This window comes from Phyllostomus discolor, chromosome 6, assembly GCF_004126475.2.
Source record: "Phyllostomus discolor isolate MPI-MPIP mPhyDis1 chromosome 6, mPhyDis1.pri.v3, whole genome shotgun sequence".
NCBI classification, from domain to species: domain Eukaryota; kingdom Metazoa; phylum Chordata; class Mammalia; order Chiroptera; family Phyllostomidae; genus Phyllostomus; species Phyllostomus discolor.
Window position 1 is genome coordinate 18,066,078 of NC_040908.2, and position 18,074 is coordinate 18,084,151.

Here is an 18,074-nt window from a genome sequence, read left to right on the forward strand (position 1 = left end):
CTCTTTCTGGCATCCCTATGATGCGAATATTGGACCAGTTGTTGTCCCAGAAGCTGCTTACCCTATCCTTGTTTTTTTTGGACTCTTTTTTTTCTTCTTGTTGTTCTGATTGAACATTTTTTGCTTATGTTCCAAATCATTTATTTGATTCTTGGCTCCATTCACTCTACTGTTGTCTCTCTGTAAATTGTTCTTTATTTCAATTAGTGTATCCTTCATTTCTGAATGGGTATTTTTATGCTATTGAGGTCCTCATTAAGTTCCTTGAGCAACCTTATAGCCAGTGTTTTGAAATCTGTATCTCATAGATTGTTTATCTCCATTTCATTTAGCTCTTTTTCTGGAGTTTTGATCTGTTCTTTCATTTGGGCAATGTTTCTTTGTCTCCTCATTTTGGCAGCCTCCCTTTGTTTCTATGTATTAATTAGGCAGAGCTTCTTTGACTCTGTGTCTTGGCAGTGTGTCCTAATGTGGTAGGTGTCCTGCAGGGTCCAGCGGCACAGCCTCCCCTATTATCGAAGCTGGGTACTCGAGGTATGCCCTTTTTGTGGGCTGAGTATACCCTCTTTTTGTAGTTGAGCCTTGACTGCTGTTGTCAGGGACTGGCTGTGACCACTGACCACCAATCTCCACCCTCCGTGGTGATCAACTGTGCAGGGGCAGGGTGGAGGTGCTCCAATGTGGTCTGTAGCTGTCCACTGGGTGTGCAGGCTCTGGGTTTCCCTGGATGGTTCAGGCCAAAATCAGCTCTCACCTGTGTCCTGCTTGGGGCCACCCTGCCTGAGTTATAAAGCAATCTGCAGATAGCTGCTATTTGTGCTAAACTTTGAGGTTCCTAGGCACATCCAAGTGATGAACCTAGGCTGACTGTTGCTAGTGCCCGGCCTGGGGCCACTTAGAAAGAGGTATGGGGGTAGGGGCTGGGGGCTCGCTGAGGCTGACTATTGCTTGTTTGGGAGGATTTAGGAAGTTGTGGAGCATGAGCCAAGACTAGTCATTCATACAGAAAACCCACTGTTAACAGCTTGGTTGGGCCCACAAGTTTGGTGGGGCAGAGCCTCAGGGGATCTCCAGGGTGGGGCAAAGAGTGTTAGCCAGGTTGATGAAGTCTCAGGTATTGCACTGGCCTGCCAGTTCTGTGGCTCTATGCAAGGACGGCTCAGAAAAGGGACAATGGCCTCTGCCCACCTTTCTGTCTGGGAGAAAGCTGTCCCCCAGCTTTCGTCTTGATGCCAGATACTTCAGTTCCCCCCTGTATGCCACTGGTACCTTTCAAGCTGCTACCCCGTTGCTGGAGCTCAGAGAGAATGAGCCTGTGTAAGTCGATATATGAGTTCATTAAGAGGAATTCTTTGGAACTACAGTAGTTTCTTCCACCAACTCAATCCCTGCTGATTATTGCTCCAGATGTCATGGGAACTTACCTTCTGGCACTGGAACCCTGAGCTCGGGGACCTGGTGTGGGACTGGGGCTCCTTGCTCCTGAGATATCCCTCCTGAATTTTTATCCACCTCACGTGGATGTGAGACCTGTCTATTCTGCCTCTCTGTCCCTCCTATCAGTCTTGCTGGATGGGGTTTCTTTAATTCTGTAGTTTTCAGACTTCCATTCAGTTTGATTTCTGAGAGCTCTAAGTGATGGTTGTTCTACAGTGTAGTTGTAATTTTGATGTGGTTGTGTGAGGAGGCAAGCGATGTTTACCTACACCTCCAACTTGAACAAAAGTCTAAAATTTTTAAATAGAGTTGAAAGTAGACAAGCATTCAAGAACAGCACAAACTAGCTGAACTGAAAAGCTTCCCCATGTACACTCCAAATTCAGAAGGAAATATGTCAAACCTATAAAGAAGATATTTTCAAAACCAATATAAGGTATTCAAGAAGACAGCTCTGATGTATGAATAATTAAATATATCAAATGTCAAGGGAATATCCATTTCTAAACACTTACAATATCAATTATTATGATTTTTAAATTTTTGCAAGTTTATTTGAACCAAACTGATGACATATGCCAAAGAGCAAGCTCTCACATGCTCCACAGAATTACTATATTCTTGCTATTTATATAGATCAACACAAAACACACCTTTTTTTCCTTTTAGCATCCCAACCTTTCATTTCCTGATGAAATAAACCCCCAAATTTTCCATAAGGAAGTAAATCTTGAGATTATAAACTCGTCATTTATAAGACAGGATGAACAAAATGAAAATATTTATCAAAAAGCATTACTAATGTTGCATATATGGCTTTTTATCCTCTTTTTCAATAGCAAGCAATTACTGAGCCCCTTATATTTATAAGACACTAATTACAAAAAATGTATCAGTGACAACCATTTCCATCAAGAGCCTTACCTAGTTGGGGAAACAGCTGAATAACACAAGGTATGATATACCTTGTGCCCAAGGGGAGATTTAAGAGTTCAGAAGGAAAAATGCTTGGAAGAAAAATGGACTCAAATTAGGTCTGAAAGTTGAACCAGGGAAGCAGAAAAGGACAGGGTATTTTCAAACAGAAGGAAGCTATGAACAAAAGCAGAGAAGTGGAAAAACAATTCCAGTTGCATGAAACAACGGCTTGCCGAGTACAGAAAAAGCTAGAAAAAATGACTCCTTAAAGTCTACATTAAATAGTTTGCTTGTTTTTCCACATAGACAAACCATGGTAAGCCACAGAAATTTCTTAGGCTTGAAAATGTATTTTAATTATTAGAGCAACATACAGAAACATGTGCACTGTACAGTTTATGCAACATGCATGACTAAAAAGTTTAACTTTACGTATTTTAGATTTTTAAAGATTATCTTACTTTTATTTATCTTACACTATGAAACTCCACAAAATAAAATGTTTTACAAGTCATGTGATTTCCTAACATTTATTTTCAAATAACCACATATGTTTAATAATACAGAATGGTAATTTATGAAAAGCCTTGTACAGGAAGCAACATGGTATGGTGGCTTTGAGCTCCTACTGTGGAGCCTGCTGGTTGGGACACCAGCACAAACTCTGTGACCTTAAACAACCTAAGCCTCAGCTTTTTCACATGACTGTTATGCACATGTCAAAACCATTTTCATGGTAATACTAAACACATTACTCACTTTCATCACAGTACTGGCATTTGCCTTGACAGTCAAAAGTAACTGTAGGTAAAACTGCTGGTAACTTATTAGCAGTAGCGTCAACCATACTGGTAATCACTGCATTCTTCATTACCACATACTACTGAACTTAAAAAAAAAAAAAAAACAGTTTCATTTAAGAATGTCTTTGATGTAGCTATAGCTGTAAATATTACGCATTTTATCAAATCTCAACCCCTGAGTACCCACTTTTTCATATTCTGTATGCTGAAATCAGAAGTATGAATGGTTCTCTCAAGGGAAAACACTTAAATGACTGAGTTGCAAGCCTACCAAGCCACCTTATTACGGAACGCCATTTTTCTTGAAAGAACAACTGACAAATGATTGGTACTTAGTCTTGCATATTGATGTTTCCTTAGAAATCAACAGTGAGTCGTCACATAAAACAAAACACTTGTCAATATCTATTGCTAACTATATAAGATTCAAGCTTTGAGAAAATTTTACAAAATTGTTTCTCCCATTGTAGGCTTAACACCTTCCCAAATCAGAGACTTTTCTGATGAGAATGGTGATATCCATAAATGTGTTTCCTTGACAATAAATAATGAAATATGTAAACATTTGGAAGATCTGAATAACCCAATGAACAAATATTTTCCAAATGACTAATACATAGTGTTAAAAAATCCTGCACAGACCTGCCCAGGTTTGGCTGAGGCGTCCATCCAGTACACCAAAAGGCTGCAGGTTCCATTTCTGGTCAGGGCACATACATAGGTTATGGGTTCAATCCCAGTCAGGATGCGTATGAAAGACAACCAATCAATGTTTCTCTCTCACATCCATGATTTCTCTTTTTCTCTCAGTTATTTCTATCTTTTTCTCCCCCTTCCTCTCTCTCTAAACTCAATAAACATATCCTTGGGTGAGGAGATAGATATAAAAAATCATGGATGGAAGATACATTCAAAGTAGAGGACAACTGGTTTTAATAAAATCTCCCTTACTATGATTTCAAATTCCATATTGCAATTAATCTTTCCAAAACTACCTTTAGAGGTACGCCATTAGACTGTATTGACAGTTTCACAGCATATTAAATATCTGTAACATTATATGTCAACTATATTTCAATAAAAGAGTTTTTTTACACTACCACTTGGGTTTTAGTATAACATCAAAGGATATTCATAATTATGTGAAAAGTCTATTAAAATACTATGCCCTTTTCCAAATACATATCTGTATGAGGCCAGATTTTCTTCATATGCTTTGAGTAAAAGAACCTATCACAACAGACTGAATACAGTAAGAGCTATGAGAATCCAACTGTTTTCTATTAAGCTAAACATAAAGACAGCTGCAAAAAAAAAGTCATAAAGGCCAATCTCATATTTTCCTTGTTTTGAAATAGACAGTGATTTTCAAATGCTACTTATTTTTACATAAGTAGCATTTTAAATGAGTTTATTATTGATATTTTTAAATGACAGATGTTGATAGACATAACCTACACAAAACAAAAGCTCTTTGGAGTTATCAATAATTTTTGAAGAATGTAAAGGAATTCTAAGACTGAAAAGTTTGAAAACAACTGCTGGAAATCTAATAATATTTTATTTTAGTATATGTGCTGCCGAAGCGAGCACATAATATTTTATTATTTAGCTATTCAACTCTGGATCACCTTACTGAATGGATGATAAGTATATTCTTTTGAAGTACCAGAGCAAGCAATGACCAAAAGAGAGATGTGATAGGTAAAATAAGGATTCTCTGTTATAATATGAAAGTATCTTCAATTATTAAATTTAAGTACAAAAAAGCAAGGAATAAAACAATTATATAATATGTTACCATTTGCTTAAAAAGGGGAGAACATGATGCCCGATGCATATGTGCCTGTATATGCATAAAAAGCCACTCAGCTGACATTGAAGAAGTTCATAAAAGCAATCGCCTATAAGGGAAAGGGGACATGGAATACTCGGAACGATATAGGAATGACACTTCTCAATGAATACCTTTAATTGTTAAGCCATATGAATGCATTCAATTTTTAATTTAATCTAAATCTAATTTAATCTATTTATAAAATAATCTTAAACCAATATTCAGCCATAATTCAAATATATTTTAATTTCTAGGTTACTCTGATCTCGGGGGAAAAATCTTACCCTCTTTATAGGCACTGAGGCAAAATAATACAAAAGGTACTTATGCCAGAAGAATAACTGCTGGTCAATCTGAGTTCTAGGACACAAGAGGGAAATAATTTTTAAACCTATAAATAGACCTGTTATCTGAAAAAAAAATGCAAACAGTAATGAATATTCTTGTGAAAACAAGTTATTTTATTAACTCTTTTATGCCTAAAAGATGTCCATGGTGGAATTAAAACAAAATTAGATTTGCACAAGAAAATATCAGTGAGCTTGAAAACAAAGAAAAAGAAATTATCCAAAAGGAAGTACAAAGAGTAAAAAAGAAAAAACAGTAATTCTCAGTGAACTTGGGACAATATTAAGCTATCTAACATACTTTTCACTAGAATCTAAAAATCAGAGTGTGAAAAGAAAAAATATGAGATAATAATAAAGAATATTTTCCCAAACTTGCTACAAACTATAATCTACAGATCCAAGATACTTGGTGAATCACAAACAGGATAAACTCAAAGAAAATTATTCAAAGGCACATGATAATAGCAAGAAAATGGTAATAAGTTTTAAAAAATCTTAAAGCAACCAGAAGAAAAAAGACACATTGTCCTCAGAGTATTAAAGATTTTAAAAATCACAGAATTCTCAGGAGCTATGCAAGCCAAAATACAATAGGACATTTATAAGCACTAAAACAAAACAAAAGTAATGTCAACATACCCAGTGAATTCAATACCTATCAAACTACCTTTTGAAAATGGGGCAAAAAAAACCCTACAGTAATCAAAACTGTGTGGTACTGGCACAGAATAAACACACAGATAAACAGAATAGAACTGAGAGTCCAGAAATAAACCCAAACATTTATGTCCAATTGATCTGAACAGTCAATGGGGAAAGAACAGTCTCTTCAACAAATGGTGCTGAGACAACTGGACATGCAAAAGAATGACGATGGACCTCAACCTACCCCATATTCAAAAACAACTGCTCCATATACAAAGCTTACTGTAACTCAGAATGGATCAACAACCTAAATGTAAAAGCTAAAACTACAAAATTCTTGGAAGAAAATACATTATCTTGGATTTGCCAATTTTTTTTGAAACACCAAAGCATTAAGTAACAAAGTGAAAAACAAATAAAACTGAATTCCATCAAAACTAAAAACTTTTGTGCACGAAAGGATATTACCCAGAAAGTAAAAAGACAATCTATAGAAATGGAAGAAAATACTTGCAACTCATATATCTGATAAGGGATTAAATCTTAGAATATATAAAGAATTCTTAAAACTCAGTAATAAAAAAATCAACCCAATTAAAAAAATGGACAAAGGATCTGAAGAGACATTTTTCCATGTATCGTACCTAGTGGCCAATAAATATAAGAAAAGATGTTCAACATCATTAGTCATTAGAGAAATTCAAATCAAAACCATAATGATACAACTTCACACTGAAAATGTCTATTATTAAAGTAAGTAAGTAAGTGTTGGCAAGGATGTGAAAAAAGGGGAAACCTCATTGGTTGGCTGGTAGGAATGTAAAATGGTGCAGCTGCTGTGACCGCTCAGTGGTTCCTCAAAAAGCTAAACCATGTGACCCAACAATTCTACTCTGAATTAGATTCCCAAAAGAACTGAAAGCAGGAATGCAAACGGATACTTATACATCCATGTTAACCAGTACTAATCACTAAAGTCAAAAGATGGAAAACAACCAAAATGCCCATCAGCAAATGAATTAATAGTATAGTATATACATATCATGGATATTATTCAGCCTTATAAAGGAAGGAAATTGATACATTCTATAACATGTATCATCCTTGAAAACACCTTAAATGAAATAAACCAGATATAAAAAAGACAAATATTGTATGACTCCACTTAACAGAGGCACATAAGCAAATTCATAGATAAAGAGAGTAGAATAGTGGTTGGAAGGGGCTGAAGGTGGAGTCAATGAGGAGTTTGTGTTTAATGGGTATAGACTTTCAGTTGGGGAGGGTAAAAATATTCTGGAAATGGATACTGGTCATGGTTGCAAATAACATGAATGTACTTAATGCCACAGAAGTGTATTTAGAAATTGGTAAAATAGTAAAAAGTGTCTTCGTATATCTGGAGCCTTGCCAGATAGTTCATACTAACAATGCAATTTACAGTGAACTATTTTCATTCAACTGGTACCACACTGTATCTCCTGGGCCATACTGCATGAGTATGACTTCTGCAGGAGGAGTCACTAAGGTGCTGCTCCTTACCTACATGACTGACCCCCGTAAAACCCCTGGAAACCAAGGCCAAAGGGAGCTTCCCTGGTTGGCAATTCTTCATACTTGTTGTTACACATTGATGGGAGATTAGTGCTACCCAAACAACTCCACTGAGAAAGAACAGCTAGACGCTTGTCCAGGTTTCTCCTGGACTCCACCATATGCACCTTTCCCTTTTCCTGATTTTAATCTGTATCCTTTCTCTGAAATAAACCATATCTATCAGTGTAACAGCTTTTTTGAGTTCCGTGAGTCGTTCTAATAAATCATCAAACCTGAAGGTAGTATCAGTGATTCCAGACACAAACAAAAAGTATTTACCATGTAAATATTAACCATAAGAAAGCTGGACTGGCTTTATTAATATTAAACAAGAAGCACTTCAGAACAAAAAACATTACCGGAAATAAAAAGGTACACACATGATGATAACGAGTCAACTCATCAAAAATACATAATCCCAAACATGCACATCAAGTAATAGATTCAAAATACATGAAATAACTAATCAACGAAACTAAAAGGACAAAAAAAAGAACAATTCAACACTGCTCTCAGGAACTGACAGGAATAATAAGTGGAAAATCAATAGGGATTTAAATACAGTAATACAACTTAAACTAATTAGCAGAGAGCATTCTACCCAACTACAGAAAACACATTATTTTCAAATGGACACCAAACACTCACCAAGACAGACCATGTAATGAACCATAAAACAAGTCTATTGTTAGTCATCCAGGCCCAGGGAGAAACCAGAGGCAACATTTCCTAAAGTTATTTGACCATAAACCCTTTTTTTGCAAAGGTTTCTCTCCAAGGACAACTGTTTCTCAGAACCCTTGGGAAAAGCTATGCTACCCATTTTCAACACCTCTTCCTATTTCTCCTCCTAATTGTGACTAACAAAATAAGGGACTGAATTAAAAAAAAAAAAATGTTATTTCCTTGACTACCCAAGCCAGAATTAGTCAATCTTATGAAGTACATGCAAAAATCCTAAGACAGGAATAAGCTTGACATATTTGGAGAACAGAAAGGGGCCAGAATGACTAGAAGGATCTAAGTGGTAGGAGATGAAATCAGACAGTTAAACAAAGCCTTGGTTGGAGTATAGTCCCATTAATACTGAGGTTGCAGGTTTGATCCCCAGTCAGGGCACATACAAGAATCAACCAATGAATACATAAATAAGTGGAACAACAAACTGATGTCTGTCTGTCTGTCTGTCTCTCTCTCTCACTCAAATCAATTTTTAAAACCTAAAAAAATAAAATAAAATTACACAGAGGTGAGAGCATGTAAGCCCTTCTAGGCCCTAAGGATTTTGAACGTTAATTCTAAGTATGATGGGGCTTTTTGAAAAAAGAATATTATCTCATTTACAATGTTAATGAATCTTTCAAGCTGCTATGTAAAGAAAAGAATGGAAACTAAGCAGCTGGTTGGGAAACTTTGGCAATAGCATGAGAGGTGGCTAAAACCAGAGTGGCTTAGACCAGACAAATGTGTCAGAGAAAAAAATGCCCAGGCAAGTCTACATAAATTGTGTTGAGATGCTTTAAAGCATTTTCTTTTCTTGGATCCCAAGACAGCTCATTCTCCAATTCATGAGATGCTTAACCTGCTTCCTTACATGATCAGTCACCTCCCCAACCTCTTCAAGTTGGGAATGTTTGAAGGCGCAGTCACTGAACCTATTTTTTTCTAGCTACTCTCATTACTATGGTGATTTTATCCAAACACTTGACTTTAAATAATAATAATTCAATTTTATATCTCCATTCTAGGCCTTCCCCTAAACTCTAAACTCATGCATACATTGACTAAATCATAAACATCTCAAATTTAAGATAACCCAAAATTGAACTCCTAACCTACCCCCTCCAAACATGGGTCTCTTAAACCTCCCCTCAGACTGTATCAACTCCATTATTACACATACTCAGGGATGAACTTTAAGGGATATCTAAGACTCTTCCATTCTCTCACCCCCCCCCACTTCAAGTCTGTCAGCAAATCTTTTTAGCTCTGCCTTCAAAACACATCCAGTAACCAACCACTTCTTACCCTCCTCCACCGCTATGACTCAGTCCAAGCCATCATCATCTCTCACTGGGAATACTGCTGTTTTTTTAACTGTTCTTCCTGGTTTTCCCTTGCCACTGCCTATGCCACTCCCCAACTGTAGTCTACTCTCAACATAGCAGTCAAGTGATTCTAGTAAGTTTAAATTAGAGCATGTCATCAACTGCTCAAAACCTTCCAATGGCTGTCTCACTCTAGTAAAAATCTTACAATGGTCTTCAAGGCCTAGTATCATTTGACCACAACATCTTTGGGCCTCAGCAACAGGCATTTACCTCCTGACCTCATATCTGGCTACTCTGCCCCAGGTCACTTCATTCCAGCTTCAGTGACCTACTTGTCTGTCAAATACTGCAGGCCTGCTCTAGTCTCAGGACCTTTGAACTTGCTGTGTCCTTGGGCCTAAAATTATCTAGAATGCAAACCTGTTCTTTTACCTACTTCAAGTCTCCACTCAAATGTCATCTGGATAAAGTCTTCCCCTTCCATACTGTTTAAAATTGCAAACTTCTCTCATCCTTTAACAATGCAAATGTGCTAGCTCTGCTTTATTTGCTTTATAAGTTTATATAGCACTTTCCTCTATCAAAAATACTACCTATTATACTTATCCACTTTATTTATTGCCTATCTCCTCCAACTGGAATATAAACTCTAGGGATTTTTGTTTGTCTCATCTCCTGTTACACACGAGCTCCCTAGAGCAGTACCTTTCAAATAGAACTCAGGTTGTTCGCTACTAATCACTGACTGTTAAATAAAGCCTCTCCAGAAATGCCAGGTTTGTTAGGCCCAATTCAAATTCTGGGATTAATCTAACTAAAATACACCAATTCCTTTGTCAGTATTTATAGTATATGTATAATAGTCAAAATTCATAAATGTTTTTAGTTTTGTTTTTTTAAATAATCTAAGATATTTACCTGACAATTATAGATTGCTTACTGATTCCAAATAGTTCAACTTCTTACCCTGGCATTAGTATAAATAGAAAGAACAGAAGGTTTCAGCTACAAGGCCTAGGTCTAGCATTTACCAGTAGTGTGACTCAAGGCAATTTATCCTCCTCCTAGTTTCTCATCAGTAAAACACTAAGGTGGGGGTGGATTAAAGACCAGCCTGCCTTAGATACCCCACACCTAATCATATTATTATTGTGGAAAACAAAAATGTATGAGAAAATGCTTTATAAACTATAAATGGCACACAAGTATGAGTTAAATGTGCATAATGCATTCTGGAAAAACCTCAAATGGAACAGAAAAGTTCAGTGTTTGAGGCAGCCCATCCCACCACACCTCCCTGCCCCTAACACTAAACTCTACTTTCGGAGTTAGACTGGCTCTTCCACTTACTGTACCTTAAACAAGTTACTCAACCACTGAGTCATTGTTTCCACATCCATAAATGGATACAGTACCAACCTCACAGCATCCTTTTGAAGATTAAAGATTACATGTACACATAAGTAACATACCTATGGAATACAGCATTTTTATTTGTTGCTGTCTTGTTCTGTCAAATGGAGAAAAACCCAAAGGCAGGCAGTATAACCTACGCCCCAGAGATAGGAAGGATGATTTTGACTTGCAAACTGCATGTGAAAGGACAGAAGGAAAGTGAGAAAAAGCTAGAGGTAATCAAACAATAATTTTAACAGTTTTCCTATTAAATTTCTTTCCCTCTTTCCTTTCTCTAAGATAAAATAATAAGCTGAGATGCAAAGAAAAATCAGCTTACAGAAAATCATATTTAGTCATCAAAAAAGTTCATTTCAAAACTAAATATTATATAGTCTTTTCTCTTCAAAGGAGAATAATTCTAATAGTCAGTTTTCCAATTTCTCAACTACCAAATACATTCTGACAATCTAGAACTCAAGGTACATACCAAAAAAATGAAAGTCATGTTTTTCCAACTATAGAAAAATCCTGATATAGCTGTTCTGTTTTTAAATGACCAAATAAACAAAAGCTTAAAAAAACTACAATTTAGATGTGTATCATACAATCACCAAGAATTCTTGTGAAATCATTCGACTTAGATATATTCCCTCAGTTCTATGACAAGAGCAATTATCAGATGTACCATCAACATAAAAACCATTTTCCAAGGGGGAATCCTTCCCATATTAAATATGCACTTAGATAGATATAAAACACACCAATTTCATAAAAGATTAAATTGTAACAGGTCCCTTTGAAAAGCCGAAAATGTTTTATTTCTTGATCTAGGGTCTGGTTTCATACAGTCTGTTAAAGTTGTGAATACTCATCGAAGTGTATACTTAATTTATATACTTTTTGTAAATGTCTACTTCAACAACAACAAAAAAATCTATTTAATGTACTACTACAGACAAAGCTGTCAAACAGATGAATTACTGACCTAATATGAAAGGTAAAAATAATAGCAATTTTAAAGAAAACACAGGAAAGTAACTTCATGACACTACAGTAGGCAAAGATTTTATAAATGAAAACAAAACAGCAATAACCAACTGATAAGCTGGACTTCTGTAAAATCAGGAACTTTGATTTACCATGACATGAAGACCCTGAAAGATCTAACTACAAAGTAGAAGATACTTGCAATACATATATCTAACAAACTGCATCCAGAATACAAAAAGAACTACAAATCAATATGAAAAGTAAACAGCATAATTTTTTAAAAAGAATAAAAGATTTAATACTTCAAAAGCAGAAATCCAAGTGGCCAATCAACATGGTGTCCCTAATATGAAAAAGTGCCCAACTTCATTAGTCATCAGGAAAATAAAATTAAAACTACAGTGCAAAACACTACACACCCTTCCAGAATAACTAAAAATACAAGTTAAAAGAACTGACAATACTAAGTGTTGACAAAAATGTAGAAAAACTGAAACTCTCCTACATTGCTGGTGGGAGTGTAAATTTGTAAAACCACTGTGCAAAACTTTAACAGAATCTATTATGAATGAACATACCATATAAACATAACCATGACCTAATAATCCCACTAAGATGTATACACACAAAAATGCATGTTTACCACATAAATACCATAACAAAAATGTTCATAGCAGCAAAACTAAAAACACCCAAATGTTCATTACAGTAGAACACACAAACTGTGGTGTATTCACACAATAGAGGGCAGTAATGAAAAGGCACGAACAATACAACGTGGATTAATGTCACAATTGTAATGTTGAGCAAAAGAAGCTCAAATTAGACATGTTAATACATGATTCTACCTAGAGAGTTCAAAAACACACAAGTTTTCTACAGTGTTACATTGCAAGGTGCACAGGGGTGTGGAGAGTGAGAATTGCCATACCACTGTTTTAGAGCTGCATGCTGATTACGTGAATGTGCCTATTCTGTGAAAAAAAGTTCAATGACATGTAAGTCACACTTCTTTTTAAAATCATACATTGAATGGGGTGCTCAACTGGTGGACCAGGATTTCTAATCCTTTCTTATCATCAAGATTCTGCACCCTCACCATGGTCAGAGACTTAACTGAAACAGTCCTATATTACGCACCCCCCTTCAGGATTTAAACATCAATATCTTTGTCCATGTCTACCATATGCCAAGCACTCTAACATTCATTTATTCAAATACCTATTGAATAACTATTATGTGTAACCTGTGCCAGCTACTTAGGGTACAAGAAAATGAGGAAGACATGGTCCCTGGCTTAATGTCTATCATCTTATAGAAGACCGCATACACAAACTACAAGGTAAATATATAGAGATAAGCACAGGATATTACAGGAGCACAAAGGACCATCAAAACACTCTAGGGGAGGAAAGACAGCAGGGTAAGCTTCTTGGAGGTGTCAACACCTGAATCTTTAAAAAGTGAGTAGGAGTTATCCTGACAAAGTGCATTCCAACATAGGAAACAGCTTGGTAAAAGCACAATGATAAGAAATAGTACAGTGTATTTAAAGAAACAATGAACAGCTGCTAGATATTGCTTAAGGATAGTAAGGCAAGAACTGGGATGGGTGGGGGGAAGTGGCCAAGGAGATAGGAAGATGCCAAGTCACGAAGGGAGTTATTAGACCTTAACCAATTGACTAGATCAGACAGTGAGGTTTATGTAAAGAAATTATGTGGTCAGAGAGATTATACAGGGAGCAATGCAGAAGATGGTGTTAAGGGGGATAAGGCTGGCAGAAAGAAGGCCAGTTAGGAGGCAGTTATAACTGTCCTGAAGGAGATAAAGGGGCCTGAAATAATGAAATGAAAGCTGTCATAAATCTGGAGAAAATATTGAGCACAGACATATTATGCTGCTGGTCTAGAGATCATACTTTAGCCACGCTAACCTACACTAAGGGTTGGCAACTTTCTTCTGCAAAAGACCAAACAGAAAGGATTTTAGGGCACATATGGTCTCGATTGCACTTCTTGGTTTTTGTTTTTTAAACCCTTTAAAAATTAAAAACCACTCTTAGCTAGTGGACTTTATTTTTATTTTAAAGGCAGCAAGCTGGATTTGTGAGCGCAGTTTGCTGATCCCTTTACACCCGTAAAGAAGTGAGGATTAACCTTCCTATGAGATTAATTTTCCTAAAATGCTACTTGAGTATCAGTCCCCTACTCAGAAACTTCTCCAACAGTCCTGACTGCCTACTGAAATCAAATACCTACGATGCATAGCATTCATACACCTCTATGCTCTAGCTCCAAGCAGGCAGATGAACTATACCCCTGTGTAAATCTTCCATTCTTATTAAAGTGACCTACTTACATTTACCTGCCTCTGTATCTTTGTTGTGTTCCCCCATGTTCTTTCCTCCTTTCCACACCTACACAAATACCCTTCCTTCAAAGCACAATTCAAATCCTACAATAAAGTAATTCCACCCTCCTTCAACCTCCTAAAAGCACTGTCTCAATTATTCTGATACTTTCTTGCTGTCTTGAGCCTACTTCAAATAAACTGTATATTCCTTCAGGGCAAGGAATAATGTATACTTCTCTCTACCAATGGATCTAGCTTATAACAAGGGGTAAATAAAAATGAAGATATATGTGTATATGTATGTAACATACATATGTATATACACACACAATTCTTTTTCTAAATCAGCGGTCTACAGAAGCCAATGTGATTTCACCCTTACCTTGTATCAGTAATTGAACACTAACTCCACAGACACCATTTGAATGCCACAGGAACCACAGGCTGATAATCCACAAGTACATTATTCTCCTACTACACGTTTTTAGGACTAGTTTATTAGGGAAACAATAATAATAGAAGTTGAATTTTTCCAATGGACAATGTTATCAATATAAGTACATTGGGATAAATATTAAATATAGAAGTTACTATACCAAGTCAAAGTTAACTTACCTTATTTTTTATTTTTAAAATACAAAATAAAATTTTACAACTACATTGTTTTAAATTCACCCTTAATTATTACTCACATTTAAAGTTACACACATGTACATATACATAAAACACACACAAAACCCACACCTAATCTGAAGTTTTTTTAACAGTCAAGTTCTCGGTCACAATTCAGATTACCAAAATGGCACTGATTTCATTCAGAACTTAGGGAAGAGAATATATTTTAAGATTTTAAGAAAATAGTCCATTTTAGTTCACCACTGTTAAATAGCATCTATAATCATACACTGTTTTGAGCTGGATTAACGGATTCTTCCTCTACTTGAGACTACTGAATAAGTGTTTTTCAAGTCTGAAGTATGAACTATGCCGTATTTTACTACACAAAGAATGTTCAAGAATCTATAAAGATTCCTCCAGAATCATTTGCCCGCATTGAGAAGCCAACTAACAAAAAAGTTTAACAGAAAGATATTTTAAAAAGCAAAAGAAATTAAACAAGAGATGACCATGAAAGTGAATATTGAGACTTTTTAACTCTTCAAAACACACTGAAGAAAGCTTAGTAATTTACAACTCTGAAAAGACTGTTATTCTTTGATAAATGTAGCGTTAATAATGCACTCATTGGAAGACAAACCCAGGGACCAGGGATTCCCATTTCTCGACTCCTGTTCTGCCACTGACTTAGCATGTGTTGGGCTCATCCCTATACTGTGAACAAGAAAAGCTTAACTGACATCCTAAGGTTGTGAAAATTGATTAAGTGTGTATGAAGTACTCTAGAACCGTGAAGGAAAGCCACTGTAACCATTAAATGTCACTTAGTTAATATAAAACTGTACCTCTCTGTTAGGCTTGTAAATCCAATCATCAAAATTCTTTTGTGTCTTCTTACACAGCAAATCTTCAGTGAGTCAGTAAAGTACATGTATTTAATGAGCTAGTTTAACAACCTCAGAGAAGGGACTTTTCTTCCAAATCTGTGTTTGCTCACAAACTCTGTCACTATCCAACAGAACTATTTGCAAAGGGAAACATGATCCGACACACATTAAACCTGGGTCTAGTTATTGATAAGCCGATACCAAATGACTGAAAACTATTGGAAATCACAGTGGAACTTTGTTAACAGAAATGTGACGCCTGAAAGTAATCCCAGAAAACAGTCATACTAAAAAAAGAGCTTTATTAAAGGGAAAGCCCCTACACATTTTTAAAGAGCTGGAAAATGATTTTAGGCAGTGTGGACAGAAGACAAAATTCACTCAGAACCTAATCTAATTTGCCAGGGAGCTCCAGCACCTGCTAGGTGTTTAGCGACTAGAGACTGATGAGTTTGCTCGCGAAAAGCGCTGATGCCATCTCCAGCTGCCCCTCTCGTGAATGACAGTAACAATGCAAACACTGACAAAGAGCTGGGAGGCTACCCCGAGCCTCTGCCTAGCAATACTTCTCCCTACCCCCAACACACAGAGTACAAATCCCAGCCAAGGCCTTCCTCTCCGGACCTCGCCCGCGGAGCCCTGGTCTCTAGTTCGGCAACGTGGGCAAGTTCTCCCGTTCGCTCCGTTCCAGACAGCTGAGCTCCCTAAAGGGGAGGGGGCGCTGCCGCTCTCCGAACTGCTGGAGGGAAGGAGACACTTCCTCACCGCAGACGGCGGGCACGGGCGGGTGTGCGCGGACACACTCGGAGAACTCCCGGGTCTCGCACCGCCGGCGCGGAGGCACGGAGCGGGGAGGAGAACGCGGCCCTCCTTCCCCAGGAGGCCGGTGGGTCGCCCAGCTCCGGGTGGCGGGAGCGGGGCCCGGGATCCCGGCACACGGTCTTCCCCGGGGTGGCAGCGCTCGGCCGCCCGCTTCCCGGGAGCCGGGGGAGGGGGCAGCAGGTTCGGTCCGGGGCACAGGCAGCGCATTCTTCCCTTATGCCCGGTCTCGAAGGACGGCGCAGGCGGCCGGGCGGCAACTCTCCCAATCGCCCAACTCAGGGGTGAGCGCGAGGGCGACTGGCCCCGGGCTGCTCGGCGGGATGCCACCACGGTGGGGGAGGCGGCGACGCCGGCCTCGGGTCCGCTCCCTCCCCACGCGGTCCCCGGCGGAGGCCGTCCGCGCCCAGGTCCCTCCCGCCCCGCGCGGGGCAGGGCCGCCGACCTCGGCCGGGCGGGCGCGGGGCCAGGCGGCGGCGGCGGGCGGGCGGGCCGGCCGGCCCGGAGCCCTACCTGAGGCTGTGTACCAGCTCCCGGCGTGACTGGCTTCCCGGCAGACCACTCGGTTGGACATCTTGGTGCCTGTGCCGCCTATGGTGCACGAGGATGAATGAGGAGGCGGCGGCGGCGGCGGCAGCGGCAGGAGCGGCTCCGCGAGGGGACGAGACACCGTGGGCCCAGCCCAGGAGGAGGCGGCAGCGGGGAGGGGATCAGCCCGGCCCAGGAGGAGGAGGAAGAGGAGGAGGAGGAGGCGGCGGCGGCCCAGGAGGAGGAGGAGATGGCAGCCAGGGCGGTGGCAGCAACAATCACCTCACACTCCGGCGACCGCCGGAAGATGGGGCCCGCAGCGGCCTCACCGAAGCCCGGAAAGCCCTGGCCCGGGCCCCCAGAGTCGCCGCTGCTCCCCAGCCGGGGCTGGTTCCGCCGAGCCGCCCCCGCGGCCCCCTCCCCTCCCAGCTGGCCTCCCGGAGCCACCGCCGGTGACCCCACCCCCGTGACTCCGCGCCCGCCCCCTCCCCCCACCCCCCGCGGGACTCCCAGCACCCACCCCCACCCCGGGCCGGGCCCTGCTGCCCGCCGGGCCGCCGGCCTCCTGGCCCCGCCCCGCCCCTCCTCCGGCCGCGCGGCGAGGTTAAAGGCGGAAACCGGACAGGCCAGACGGCATCTGGGGCCGAGCGGCCCCGCGAGGCGGCGGCGACGGCCGCCGCAGCTCCGTGCACACAAAAGCCCAGGGCCGGGGCCTGAACCGGGGAAAGCAGACCCGGAGAGGAGCCAACGCTTCCTTACTCGCCACTCTAACGGGTCCTGCCCACTGAGCATGCCCAGCAGCCGCTGCCAGCCCCGCCGAGGAATCTCACTGTGCACGCTCC

General features: G+C 39.7%; 2 protein-coding genes across 5 annotated transcripts in view; both read right to left on the minus strand.

Moving 5' to 3' along the window:
- Positions 1-17,666, minus strand: part of LOC114499315 (protein MEMO1) — a 110,792-nt gene extending 93,126 nt beyond the window's left edge. The window contains exon 1 of one of the 4 annotated variants that reach the window (XM_036027806.1): positions 17,218-17,666. In XM_036027806.1, coding sequence (XP_035883699.1) covers positions 17,218-17,278 — 61 coding nt within the window. In that variant the 5' untranslated portion in view covers positions 17,279-17,666. The remainder of the gene's footprint in view (positions 1-17,217) is intronic. The other 3 variants (XM_028515387.2, XM_036027807.1, XM_028515385.2) reach the window with 3 other exon arrangements.
- Positions 17,296-18,074, minus strand: LOC118501433 (elastin-like). The gene has a single exon (XM_036029954.1). It carries the CDS (start codon positions 18,022-18,024, stop codon positions 17,296-17,298), a length of 729 nt encoding a protein of 242 aa, XP_035885847.1. The 5' UTR covers positions 18,025-18,074.